Source organism: Anarrhichthys ocellatus, unplaced genomic scaffold (assembly GCF_004355925.1).
Source record: "Anarrhichthys ocellatus isolate YVR2014 unplaced genomic scaffold, GSC_Weel_1.0 scaffold78, whole genome shotgun sequence".
NCBI lineage: Eukaryota > Metazoa > Chordata > Actinopteri > Perciformes > Anarhichadidae > Anarrhichthys > Anarrhichthys ocellatus.
The window spans coordinates 907,825-919,726 of record NW_022280108.1 but is presented as its reverse complement, the minus strand read 5'-3'; the positions used below and the strand labels follow the sequence as shown (position 1 = coordinate 919,726).

At 44.1% G+C, this 11,902-nt stretch overlaps 1 protein-coding gene across 3 annotated transcripts in view; it reads left to right on the top strand.

Annotated features, from left to right (window-relative positions):
• fnip1 (folliculin interacting protein 1) overlaps positions 1 to 11,902 on the top strand; it is a 28,999-nt gene that overhangs the window by 4,335 nt on the left and 12,762 nt on the right. Inside the window, exons 1-8 of one of the 3 annotated variants that reach the window (XM_031874070.1) lie at positions 28 to 1,036; positions 4,694 to 4,823; positions 7,017 to 7,154; positions 7,349 to 7,449; positions 7,635 to 7,709; positions 8,053 to 8,144; positions 9,317 to 9,400; positions 11,335 to 11,406. In XM_031874070.1, coding sequence (XP_031729930.1) covers positions 918 to 1,036; positions 4,694 to 4,823; positions 7,017 to 7,154; positions 7,349 to 7,449; positions 7,635 to 7,709; positions 8,053 to 8,144; positions 9,317 to 9,400; positions 11,335 to 11,406 — 811 coding nt within the window. In that variant the 5' untranslated portion in view covers positions 28 to 917. Of the gene's footprint in view, positions 1 to 27; positions 1,037 to 4,693; positions 4,824 to 7,016; positions 7,155 to 7,348; positions 7,450 to 7,634; positions 7,710 to 8,052; positions 8,145 to 9,316; positions 9,401 to 11,334; positions 11,407 to 11,902 lie in introns of those variants that run through there. The other 2 variants (XM_031874071.1, XM_031874073.1) reach the window with 2 other exon arrangements.

Sequence of the window (11,902 nt, the reverse complement as noted above, 5' to 3'; positions counted from 1 at the left end):
CACACACACACACACACACACACACACACACACACACACACACACACACACACACACAGATGTTCCAGTGGCGGTGCAGAGAGAGCGAGGGCTCTTTGAGGTCAGTAAGTAGGCTGACGTTGGACTCGCTGCGGTGAAGGAAACCTGATAGCTCTGCTGTGACCTTTTTATCAGTACACACCTCGCCCAGCAGCATATTAGTGTGCATGCAGAGGTAGTTCAATTACTTAATTTTTCTCGTTTCTCCAGGAAATGTGTCTCTCAATAGTACGCAATTCATATTCCGAATGAGTGCATCACAGTGGATACTTTCTTCTCAGGTGTACTCTGTATTATTCTTTTTTTGCACTGCTATAAAAGATCAGTGTCTATGGTTGCATAATATGTGTGTTAAAATGACACTGTCATCTGAAATGATCCTTTTTTTATACATTTTTAACGTCATGATGGAATAATTCATCTCTAGGCTCCTGTACTAATCAAACGATGCAGTTTAAAACTTACTCGCAGTCACCAAATGATTGTAACTTAAATGATAACCTATTGATATGTTGTGACGGATCGGTGAAAACTCTGTTTCCTTCTTCAGTCAGCTGACACTTCTCACGAAAACTAACCACCAGCCATGTATTATAAAGGAAGCTTTCACTTAAAACAGTCCGGTTACTCTTTCTTCTCACACTTCCTTGTTAAAAGGATGAATTGTACAATATGTGGGTTTTTATATCGATTGAAAGTACGATGGAAATAAGCGGAGAGGGGAACAAAAAAGAGTGGGATTAAGAAAACGACACAAACAAATACCCCACTGTCACTCTCTTATCGCAGGCGCTTTGTGGCAGCCGGCGGTCTGGTACTCACTCTCACACACGCACTCAACCACACACACAGAGGTCCTGTGATCACCTGACAGTCTCATGTTGTTGTGTGGATTTAGTTCACCGCTATTCTTAGACCCTCAGCTTTGGCTGAGAGGAGAGAGAGAGAGGAAGAAGAAGGCTGGGGGAAAGACTGGCAGACTTGCGATGATGCCCAGGTAGGAGTCGGTAATATTTAACCAGGCGTGCGTGCATCCCAGTGGGCATGGTGGTGTTGGTCAAAGGAGGCCTGTCTGTGTTGTTGTTGTTGTTGTTGGCAACCTGTTCCCAGCTGGGCAACGTTTCTGCAGTTTGAGGTAGCGGAGCTGTAGTTTTAAAGATTGATTGTGGTCAGTGTTGTATAATGAGGATTAAAGGGTTTGTAGTGTGGTTTCTTTGAGCTAAATTAGAAAAAGAAAGCTATCTGGCATTAATGTGTTGGGGTGGAGTTGTAGTTCAGAGAGTTTGTGTTTTGCATATCTGTGATCTCAGATAGGATAACATTTAGTCTCGGGACCAAGGTGAATCATTTTCAGACGAGCTAATGCCCTGCTCGTTGTCTGAAATGGAACCTAAATAAAACTGTTGCCAAGCAAAGATCAACAGGTTGTACGAGGAAACAAACAGCCGTGAATCTGTCAAGAGGCTGTTTTGAGTCATTTGTGGCTCAGACAATGGAGGTCAAAGCGGTGCGAGTATGTAACAGTCATGAAGTCATGTGCTGCTTTTATGAATGACTGCCCTCTCTCCTCTGTCAGCGCTGTGACTGTCACAAGCTCTCTGATGGATACTTCCCGCTCTGCTCTCGCTTTTCTGTCCGTCTCAGATGTTTTTCTGTTTCCGTGTGAGCTTTTTAATCTAAGCTCAATTCTCCCTCCAGCAGCTTTCAATGCATTTACTCATTCAACATTCTTCTCTTTTGTTCTTTGTTTCATTACTTTAGGACTCTGCTGCTCATAAAAGGGCTCTTGTCTGTTTTATTGTCGTCTTCCTAGCTTTCTGTCCGGTGTTTATTCCGTCTTGCTCTGTGTTTTCTGTTTTAAACAAAGGGAGCAGTGAAGTTGGTGTCACATTATGCAGATCTCCTCTGGGGCTGATTTGCAACGGATCTTATTTTTTGGAATTGTTGCACCCCAAATTTTTGGCTGGAAAAGTGAAATCTATCCTGTAACTTCTGACCAGTTAATGACTGCTGCAAAAAGGGCATCAGAGATTTATTTATTTCCTCAATTGAAGAAGCAGAAAACGCATGAAAACCCTCCAACATAAAGTCCAGTTGCAAGGAGGCATGTGACTAAAACGATCACACAAATCTATGAGCTGAACATCGACTCAGCCTCAAACAATGCAGTTTGAGCTCATTATGTCGGCCAGGCAGGCATCACGTCTCCCGTTTAACTCAGAAACACTTTGTAAAGTCATCGAACATTCACTTCGATTACCCGTTGGTCCAAACAAAAGAGCAGAAGAACAACAATGAAGCCAGAGCGTTGAAGTTTAATTGATAAGTTGTCAACTACTAAATTATTCGCCAGCTATTCTGACAGTTTTGAGTCAAAATTCTCTGATTCCAGCTTCGTAAATGTGAATATTTTCTGCTTCTTTACTCCTCTATGACAGAAAACCGAATGTCTTTAAGTCGTGAACAAAAGAAGACATCTGAGGACGTCATCTTGGGCTTTGGGAAACACTGACCGTCACAATTTTCTGACATTTTATGGACCAAACGACTACTTGATTAATCGAGAAAATAATCAACAATGCAAACCTTGATAAGATGATATATGTTGAGTGATTCGATCAATGACGAGTCAACACTGTCGTGGTCTTAAAGGAGTAAAAGCTTGGCTTCAAGGCAATCCTCTTTTATTAGTTATTTTGATGTCACTTACCAATAACAGTTGAACATATCCTGCATGTGTTTTATGTTTTAATGTAATAGCAGTGGTAGCCCTCTACTGTAAAGCCACCTCAGGAAGTGTTGACGCTACCAACTAAGGATGCATCGATCCCTAGTTGGTAGCGTCAAAGTTTTTTTTTTTTTAGCTATAAACTAGACTTTTGGGAATCACCCGATACAGATTAATCAATCAATCCAACACCAAAGGAAACATCTTAAACACTGCTTTGTTAACTTTGTAAAACCAAATGTAACATATAAAGACAGAGATATTCATTTACTGAATTGTTATTTGTAATTAAGTAACAAATTGTACATCAGCATTTGTTAAAGAAACCTTTAAAATGAATTCAAGTGGAAACCTTTTTCAATGCAGCAACACATTAGTTGAAACCTAAACAGAAATTCATGTTGACATTTCTCTGAACTTTCTGTCTGAAAGTCGTCTGAACTAAAATATATATTTATATGTTGAGCAGCGAGCTCGATTGTTGAGCTACAGGATCGAATGCTGGAGAAGTTTCTTGTCCAGAAATGACTTGAGTAGCTCATTGAACAACGTTGCCCAACCCTCTTGTGTGATTGCCTCCCATCTGACAAATTACTTTTGGTTTGACAACTTAATGCTGCAGCACATGACTCCCTCCATATACTCTCCTGCAAGACTGAAGAATGCAGTGGCCATACTTTGAGACCAGTGTTTGGTAAATAGTAGCTCACATGCATAAGTTATGTACACATAGACTTCCTCACATATACAGAACCGTACACCGACACTAAGGTATGCCGTTTGGTTTGGCAAGCGAAAATGGACTTAACTGTTCCTCTCCACACACCCACCCATTTACTATAAACACTGCTCTCAAACATAAGGTCTATATTTAGGTCCAGCTCAGTGTCCATCAGGTCACACCTAAATCCTCCACCGTCTATCTGTTAGTCATCTTTACAGCCTCTACTAAATCACCCAGGGACCACGGTTTCCCCCTAAAAAGCCCACGGCGAGATGGAAATATGCAGTGACATCATTTTGTAATATTACCTGAGATGAGAATAAATGTACCACTACTAAATCGAATACCCCAAATATCCAATACAGCTTTAAATCTTACCCCATGAAGCTGATTGATCAAATATATTTAGGTATGTTTAGTGTGTATTCGTCTGCATAGAGACGATGATATAATTTGGCAGATATTTGCATTTTAAATCACTTTATCTGTTGGTTAAAGAAGTCAGGAGGGATGATGGGAAACTATTTAGGCTCTTCACTTAATATAAACATGCAGAATAAGAGTCATTGCCTTGAGTCAAGTATGACTCGACTCATGTAGTGGAGATGCAGACTGGTTGTACTGGGTGTCGGTCACATGTGTAACTGGAATATTCTCTGGATTAATAAGGACAAAGTACTGTGTTGATTGTCTTTGTTATCTTGGATGAGTGTCTGCTTGTTATCTGGGTGAATCTGTATTATTGTTGTGTGTGTGTGTTGGCTTGATCTTTGTGTCTCTCCTGGTTTAGGTATGAGATGGATGGATGAATGGCAGCTGTGGCATGGAGTCTGTTGGCTCCGTCATGTCCACTGGGACGGATGAGGGCTTAAACAGGTTTATATTAAAGCTCGTACATCATGTCTACCTTTACGATGTGCCAATCGTATGGCTCTTTGAATTACTGCGGTTGGATAACCAGAACCTTTGTAGAACTTTTTCATTAACAGACATTTTCCCTGATGGTAATGTCTGTAAATGTTAAAAAGAAGGAAAGTCATCACTTTTGAGATGTTTCCTCACTCTGTGGCTTTAATTCACTTTATTTGTACTAATTGCATTATTCCCCCCCCCCCCTTATCTGTCTGTTTCTACCTCACTTTGCTGCCTCCCTTTCTCTTGACCCATCCCTCCTCTCTCCGTCCGTTCTTCTGTCCGTCTAGCTGGCCGATCCCCCAGCTGGAGCCCAGTCAGATCCGTCTGATCGTCTACCAGGACTGTGAGAGGCGCGGGAGGAATGTCCTCTTCGACTCCAACGCCAAAAAGAAGGGCACGGAGGAAACCCCCATCACCGTGAGTCGTGTGTGTGTGTGTGTGTGTGTGTGTGTGTGTTGTCAATAGGAGGCCCATGCTTTGTGTTGTAGATGGTAATGAACAGACATGGTTTGGTCTGTCAGGGGCCCGCTGATGCAGGTCCAATTTCTATGAATTGAGATGTGAAAAATGAATAATCTATTGTAGAAATGTCACATTGTTGAACAGCTACTTCTTTAATGTGCAGAAACCTTTTGACCTTTTTGAAGCTCGCACACACAGACACAGAGAACAGAGGTGTGATGTTTAATTATTTCAAAGGGCTGTCATGAAAAACAGAATTCCTTTTGCTATTAGTATTTTTTTGTGTGTTTCTATAGGTTTTGTAGGATTTAATTCAACTGTTTCACCAAAACAACTAAAAACAGCTGAATGAATGCTTGTTAAAACTAAAGTTTTATATTCTCTGTAGAAAGGTTCAAGTCTCTTTTTGACTCGATGGATGACGAAAAAGCTTGTGATTGTATTTCCATGACACGGCAGACAACAACTTAACCATTCTGACACGTCAAACACACACAGCGTAGCAGTCTTTATCAGGGTGTGTTCAACAACAGCGTTCAAACGATAGCAATCAATCATGTTTCTTGACAACCAGCTTTACTCCACCTCCTCCAACACACGGTGACACACTGTGTGCGTGTGCCTGTGCCTGTGCGTGTGCGTGTTCTGGAGCTCTTATCTCCGATGATAAATGGCCTCAGCTGACAGCTCATGTGTGCGCGCAGCATTCTCTCATCCTCACATGACGGCCTCTGTCTGTCACTGCTCTAGCTCTACATTTTCCTCTTCCTTAAAACCTGCTGTCTCTTCATTCCGTCTGTCTTTAGTGTCCTGTATCTGTCCTCTGCTTCTCTAGATGATTCTGGTTATCATGATCTTTTGTAATTACTTTCTGCCTTTTTTTACTTCTACCCTCTCATGCAACTTCATGGACATCTCTCTCTACCTCGGCCTCTATATTTACTTTAGTTTGTCTTTCTCCCTGCAATACTCAACCCGTCTTCAGTGTCTTAACCTCGTCACTCTACACCTCCGTGTCCCTCGATCATGCCTTTAAAACCTCCATGTTTCTCTGTCAGTCCTCAGTATGGCCTCTTGTCTGCTTGTCCATCTGCCTCTTCATCATGTCCATAACCTCGCCAACACACACACACACACACTGCTGTTGTCTCATGACGCCCTGTCATGAAAAAGAAAGAAATTGATTGCTCATCTTTCTCAACTCATGCACGAGGATTTACTGAAGCTTTACATTTGGATTGGACCAGTGCCAGATGTGGGGGGGGAGAGGGGGAGAGAGAGAGAGAGGGAGAGAGGGAGAGAGAGAGAGAGAGAGAGAGAGAGAGAGAGAGAGAGAGAGAGAGTTGCTGCTCGCTCACGAGTTCCCGAAAGAGTCATATGACTGGCTGTCACATGCTGCTGGCTTGTGTGTACACACGTCGCTGCAGCGGACACACAAATACATTCTCACACAGAGTCAGCGAGGGTTCATGAGGTGTGTGTGTGTAATTAATGATAAAATATGCAGACAACAAGTTGTGTACAGAGTTTACTGACGTTCTTTAAAAGGGCAGAATGAGGCTAAAACCAACATCTTTCTCTCCTCATTGCATTCTGTTTCTCTGTCTCCTTTTCTCTTCCTCCCCTACGTCGACAGCGGTTTAAAGTTAGCCATTACCACAGCCTAGCTAATAAACACACACACACACACACGCACTCCCTCTCCGCCCAAATGCATTCCTCGACAATAGGCTGCCAAGTGAAGAAGGTCACGTGACACAGGCTCATTGAGCTCTCATTGCTTTTGGTTTGGCTGTTTACACAAGTGCCTCTGGATTAGGTTTCTGTGGTTTTCTACCTGAACAATTCAACTTCATTTATGTTTCTGTATTTAAAAGGAAAAGGAAAAACTCAACTTAGCTGATGAAACGATGCAGGTGGCGAGTGTGCGTTTTACTCCACCTTTTGTTTATGTTTTCAGAGGCTGATAAAGTTTTTATATCCTTAATTGCTGCAAACAAAGCAGTACAAAGTGGTGCTTCTTCATCATCAAGCTCAAATACAATTTAAATACAATGTAATTTGAACCTTCTGCAGAGTTAAATGAGCTTGTGTTCATGGTATTTGTCCTGTAATACTCCTAATTTTTATTCATTTATATCCCCGTAGAGCACCGAGGGCCAGGCCAAGATGTTCGGGAAATGCTGCCAGCTCCGTCCGACTGGAGGCAGCAGCAGCTCCCTGGACAGCTCCTCCTCCTGCACCTCAGAGACCAAGGAGACCAAGGAGCAGGGCATCCGCTTCCAGGTAACACTTACCTTCTACTTGCATGCTCAATTTAAACATTTACTCCCTCGCAGTTATTTATACGTGTTCTCACATGTTCACATCTGCATAATCAGGCACAGGAGTGCCTTAGTTAAAGAAGAACATCTTGGGTTCACTGTGTTCATTTTAATGGTAGCAGCATAGAAACTCTTGGCTCCTCCTCTCTTCTCCAGGGTTCGAGGTGTTCGTCCGATGTGGTGATGTTGGGGGAAATGATGTTTGGCTCCGTGGCTATGAGCTACAAAGGTTCCACGCTAAAAATCCACCAGATCAGGTAGCGAGAATAAGGCTCCCATTTGCTTTGACATTATACTTGGCTTTTAGTACTAGATTTTCTTTTTGGTAGAAGAAGAGACAAACGAGGTCGGGTGTGACCGACGCACAAAGGTTGCACATGAACCGATACACAGTGATGCACACATGCTGATGATCTTTGTCCCCGTGCTGTCGTTGTATCAGATCGCCACCTCAGCTCATGCTGAGTAAGGTCTTCACCGCCAGGACGGGAGGCAGCGTGTACGGCAGCCTCAACACGTAAGCACACGCACACACACGCTTATCAGCACACACTTCTCGCTCTGATTCCTATGATGGCTTCTTCCATTAGCCGGCATCTTCTCATCTCTCTCTCTCCATCTGTCTACATTCTTGTCTGTTTATGGCCACCACTGATACTGTCTCTGTCTCTCTTCATCTAGCTGAACACACTGTTCTCTCAATAGTCTCATACAAACCGTGTGCCCTACCAGTCAACTTTGAATACATGTCAAAACAAAACATGCATACAGTGTAAATGTACAGTTTAATTGGGTTTTCAGGTTGTACAATCATCCCCACAAGTGTCCTAACTGTGATTCCTATTTGTGATGTTGTGCAGGTTACAGGACAGCCTAGAGTTCATTGGACAGGACGGCAACACCCTGAGGCCCGATCAAAACACGGGGCCCAACAGTCTCCTGGGGAACATAGGTAACAATGGGAACACATAGTGCCACACCAGATCCTTCTCTAGCCACCAATGATAGTCCACTTGTGAATTTTAAGTAGAAAGTGGCTGAAATGTCAATAATTTTTTAGTTTCTTATGTTGCCTCCAAACAAACTAATGGAGAAATATCTGACTGTATGAAATTAGTATTTACAGCTTAAAACCAAAGGGCGACTTGACTTTCATCTTGTTGTTGAGTTTCCACAGTTAAAGTGCTTTTTCGTAGAACTGTGAGGAATCAGCAGATTTTCTCTCCCCCAGCTCTCCCTCAGCTCTCCCTCAGCTCTCCCTCAGCTCTCCCTCAGCTCTCCCTCAGCTCTCCCTCAGCTCTCCCTCAGCTCTCCCCCAGCTCTCTCTCAGCTCTCCCTCAGCTCTCCCTCAGCTCTCCCCCAGCTCTCTCTCAGCTCTCTCTCAGCTCTCCCTCAGCTCTCCCTCAGCTCTCTCTCAGCTCTCCCTCAGCTCTCTCTCAGCTCTCTCCCAGCTCTCCCCCAGCTCTCTCTCAGCTCTCTCTCAGCTCTCTCTCAGCTCTCTCTCAGCTCTCTCTCAGCTCTCTCTCAGCTCTCTCTCAGCTCTCTCTCAGCTCTCCCTCAGCTCTCTCTCAGCTCTCTCTCAGCTCTCCCTCAGCTCCCCTTTCACAAACCTCGTGAGCAGTTGGAGGAAGTTCAGAACTGGCCTCGCAAGCAGAAGCTTTCTCAGCACATTTGCATATTAAACTTATATATAAGCTTATCCCTGAATCTCGTGGCGACTCTCCTCGTCACTCGTGGTGAAACTAATCTACTGTATCCCAAAAAATTAACCAAACTCCTTAAGTCTAGCTCCGAATGGGAAGAATATTTTAAAGAAGATGAACTGTTGGCAAATTCTATCCTTTTGTGCGTTTTCTCTGTCATCCTCACAGAAAAGACCTCAGAGAAGTCTGTCGTAATATATTCGTTTGATAAGCTGTAGCTTTCTGTGAGTGATGACGGTCATTGTTTCATTCCAGACTAAAAACCTCCTGTAATGAAGTCGTTCACTACACAATGGTCCTGCAGCAGGAGGCAGCTATCTTTCCTCCTCCTTACTCATTCACTAACCACGGTTCATGTTGTTGTTTTTTTGTCTTTTTCTCCTTCTTCCTTTTTTTTTTTCTCGTTGTTTGTGCTGCGCAGGATTTTCTCAGCTCTGCAGCCCGCGACGGGCCTTCTCTGAACAGGGCCCTCTGCGCCTCATCAAGAGCGCATCTTTCTTTTCAGGTTGGCGCTTAAAACTGGCCCTGACTGATGTGTGCCAGTTGTGTGTGTGTGTGTGTGTGTGTGTGTGTGTGTGTGTGTGTGTGTGTAGTCGTGTTAGTACAGGCCGTGACTCTCGGCGGCTGCATGCCTGTGTGGTGATTCCTCCACTAGAAGGGGTAGCAGTAGTCATAGCATGCAGTACCACGGCACGTCTGTAAATACCCCGGGTCAGATAGAAGCTGCAGACACTGTTCTTTAAGAACATTTTGATTCAAATCCAAGTGGCACCAATTAGAAGTGAAAATGAACACAAAGTGCCGCTCACAGAGGTTATATTTACTGCTTCAAACACCTTCTGCTCCATCTTTATGCTAATAGTATTGTCATCCACAACGTTTTCTCAAACTAAAATATCTGCCGTAACTATCTGACCCGGTGCTGCAGGTGTGTGACGCACAGAATGGGTGTGCATGGGTTCTCTCTGGTGTCGGTGTCTGTAGTTTAAGTTTTAGCTGTCTCACTGTAACTCTGTGTGTTCCTCACTCACATACTTCACTAACTTGTCTTGACTGTGATGCTTTAGGCTTTAAGTGCGTTTTAACCATCGACTATGATGGTCTTCAGTATTTTCGTGGGCTGTGCTGTTGTAAGTTTTCCTCCTTAATGATGCCGTAAAAATTCACAGTTACACAACCCGCCGTGTGTCACGTAGCTCGCTCCATCTGAGCAGCTGGTGGGGAAATTCCTTGTTAAAGGGCACCTTGGCAGTAGGAAAATTAAATGGTGACTCAGTGTTCCACTTTCTCTGCTGTATTTAAACTACTTCCTATGAAGCTGTACACAGTATGGGGGGGAGGGCACAGTGGGGAACCCTCAGACGTCTCTCACACTTACAGAACTTCTCTTTACAGCCTGCAGAACGAGCTCCGTCTGAGCGGGATCTAAACCAGCAACTTTGACTGAGTGCAGCAACAGAATAACGAACTACATTAAACTCAAACTCCCATCATTCATTGCATCATGCTGATCAGAGGGCCTTTTGACAGAAGTACTCAGTGGTTCTTCCTCCCTCCTTGTCTCTCACCCTGCAGACTACCCACAATCCTGTTCAGGGCACCCCTAGGTTGGCATGGCGTGCAGTTATGCAACATGAATGCTCATGAAGCACATAGTGCACCCACCCCCCCCCCCCCCCCCCCCCCCTCGAAAACACCCGAATACTTTGCAATAAACGCTCACGTTGACTTCCTCATTAATCATCTCAGCCAGAGATCGAAATGCTACATTTTGTAGTTTTCACACCTCTCCGCCATGAAGAAGTGTTGACAGTTTGTCCCGTTTGTACGCCAACGTGTTGACGAGAAGGACACTTAGGAGCGAGCAAACATCCTGCTCTGTGGCACAAAGTAGCATCAAAGCTGTAGCAGCTGCTGAAGATGACGGCCTGTTACTAAAGTAGTGCTTTATGCTCTATTTGCGTTGATTGTCGCACTAACAGCATGAGAACAGTAGATATTAGTCCAACAATAGCGCTTATTCTAGCTGTATGTACTTTGTGAACCAGTACATATGGTGGTGCAGTCACTGGTCAGGTTATAAACAATGGCTGTTGCTGTTCTTTAAGGAGAGATTTTAGGTTTTCTTTCTGTAGCTCACACGTGGATGCTGAGGAGGTGAAGCCTCCAAAAGCATTAGCTTCTGTATTTGTTTGAGGTAGAAGAGCATCCTCAGCATCCCTGGTACATGAGTACATTATGTGTTTCTCACATGTTGTTTTTTGTGTCCCTTTGTTCTTCCTTTCCTTCTTTCTCTTCATCTAACTTCATCCCCTTGAATCTCTCTTCTCTGTTTCTTTGTCTCCATCTGTCCTCTCTCTTAACTATTTTCCTTTACCCACAACCCAACCCTTCACTTCCTCTCTCTCTCTCTCCATTCTCCCTCCTCCCTTCCTCCAGGCCACAGTCACCCCATGGACATGCCAGGCCGAGGGCTTCACGACGAGAGGGACAGCGGCATCGCCCGGTCGGGTAAGTTAATGAGACTAGGAGCCAAAAGCCTGGATCGACCTACACTCTGCACAGCTGGGCGAGCTTTCAGCCCCACCGCCCAGCTCTGAATTGGGTTTACAGTTTAGTCCTGTTGAGAACAGACAAGTGAGGAAATAAATTACTATTTTAGACTATTTTGTGTCTCCTACTTTTTAACATTGACCTAAAACCACATACAAAAATAGGATGCAGAGGTGGAAGACGCTGGAGGAGCTTACTGGGCCTTTAGGGTCTGGAAAAGCTCCTATAGCTCATACGTCACACACACACTCTTATACGCTCACCCCCGTGAAGTTATCTCTTTATCTCTCCACACACACACACACACACACACACACTTCACATCTAAAATGGTTGGTCAGTGCGAGCTGCTTGGGCTGTAAATACCCCCGTGATCAGAGCTTGTATCCTGTGTTTGTGTATAAATTTGTGTGTGTGTGTGTGTGTGTGTGTGTGTGTGTGTGTGTGTGTGTGT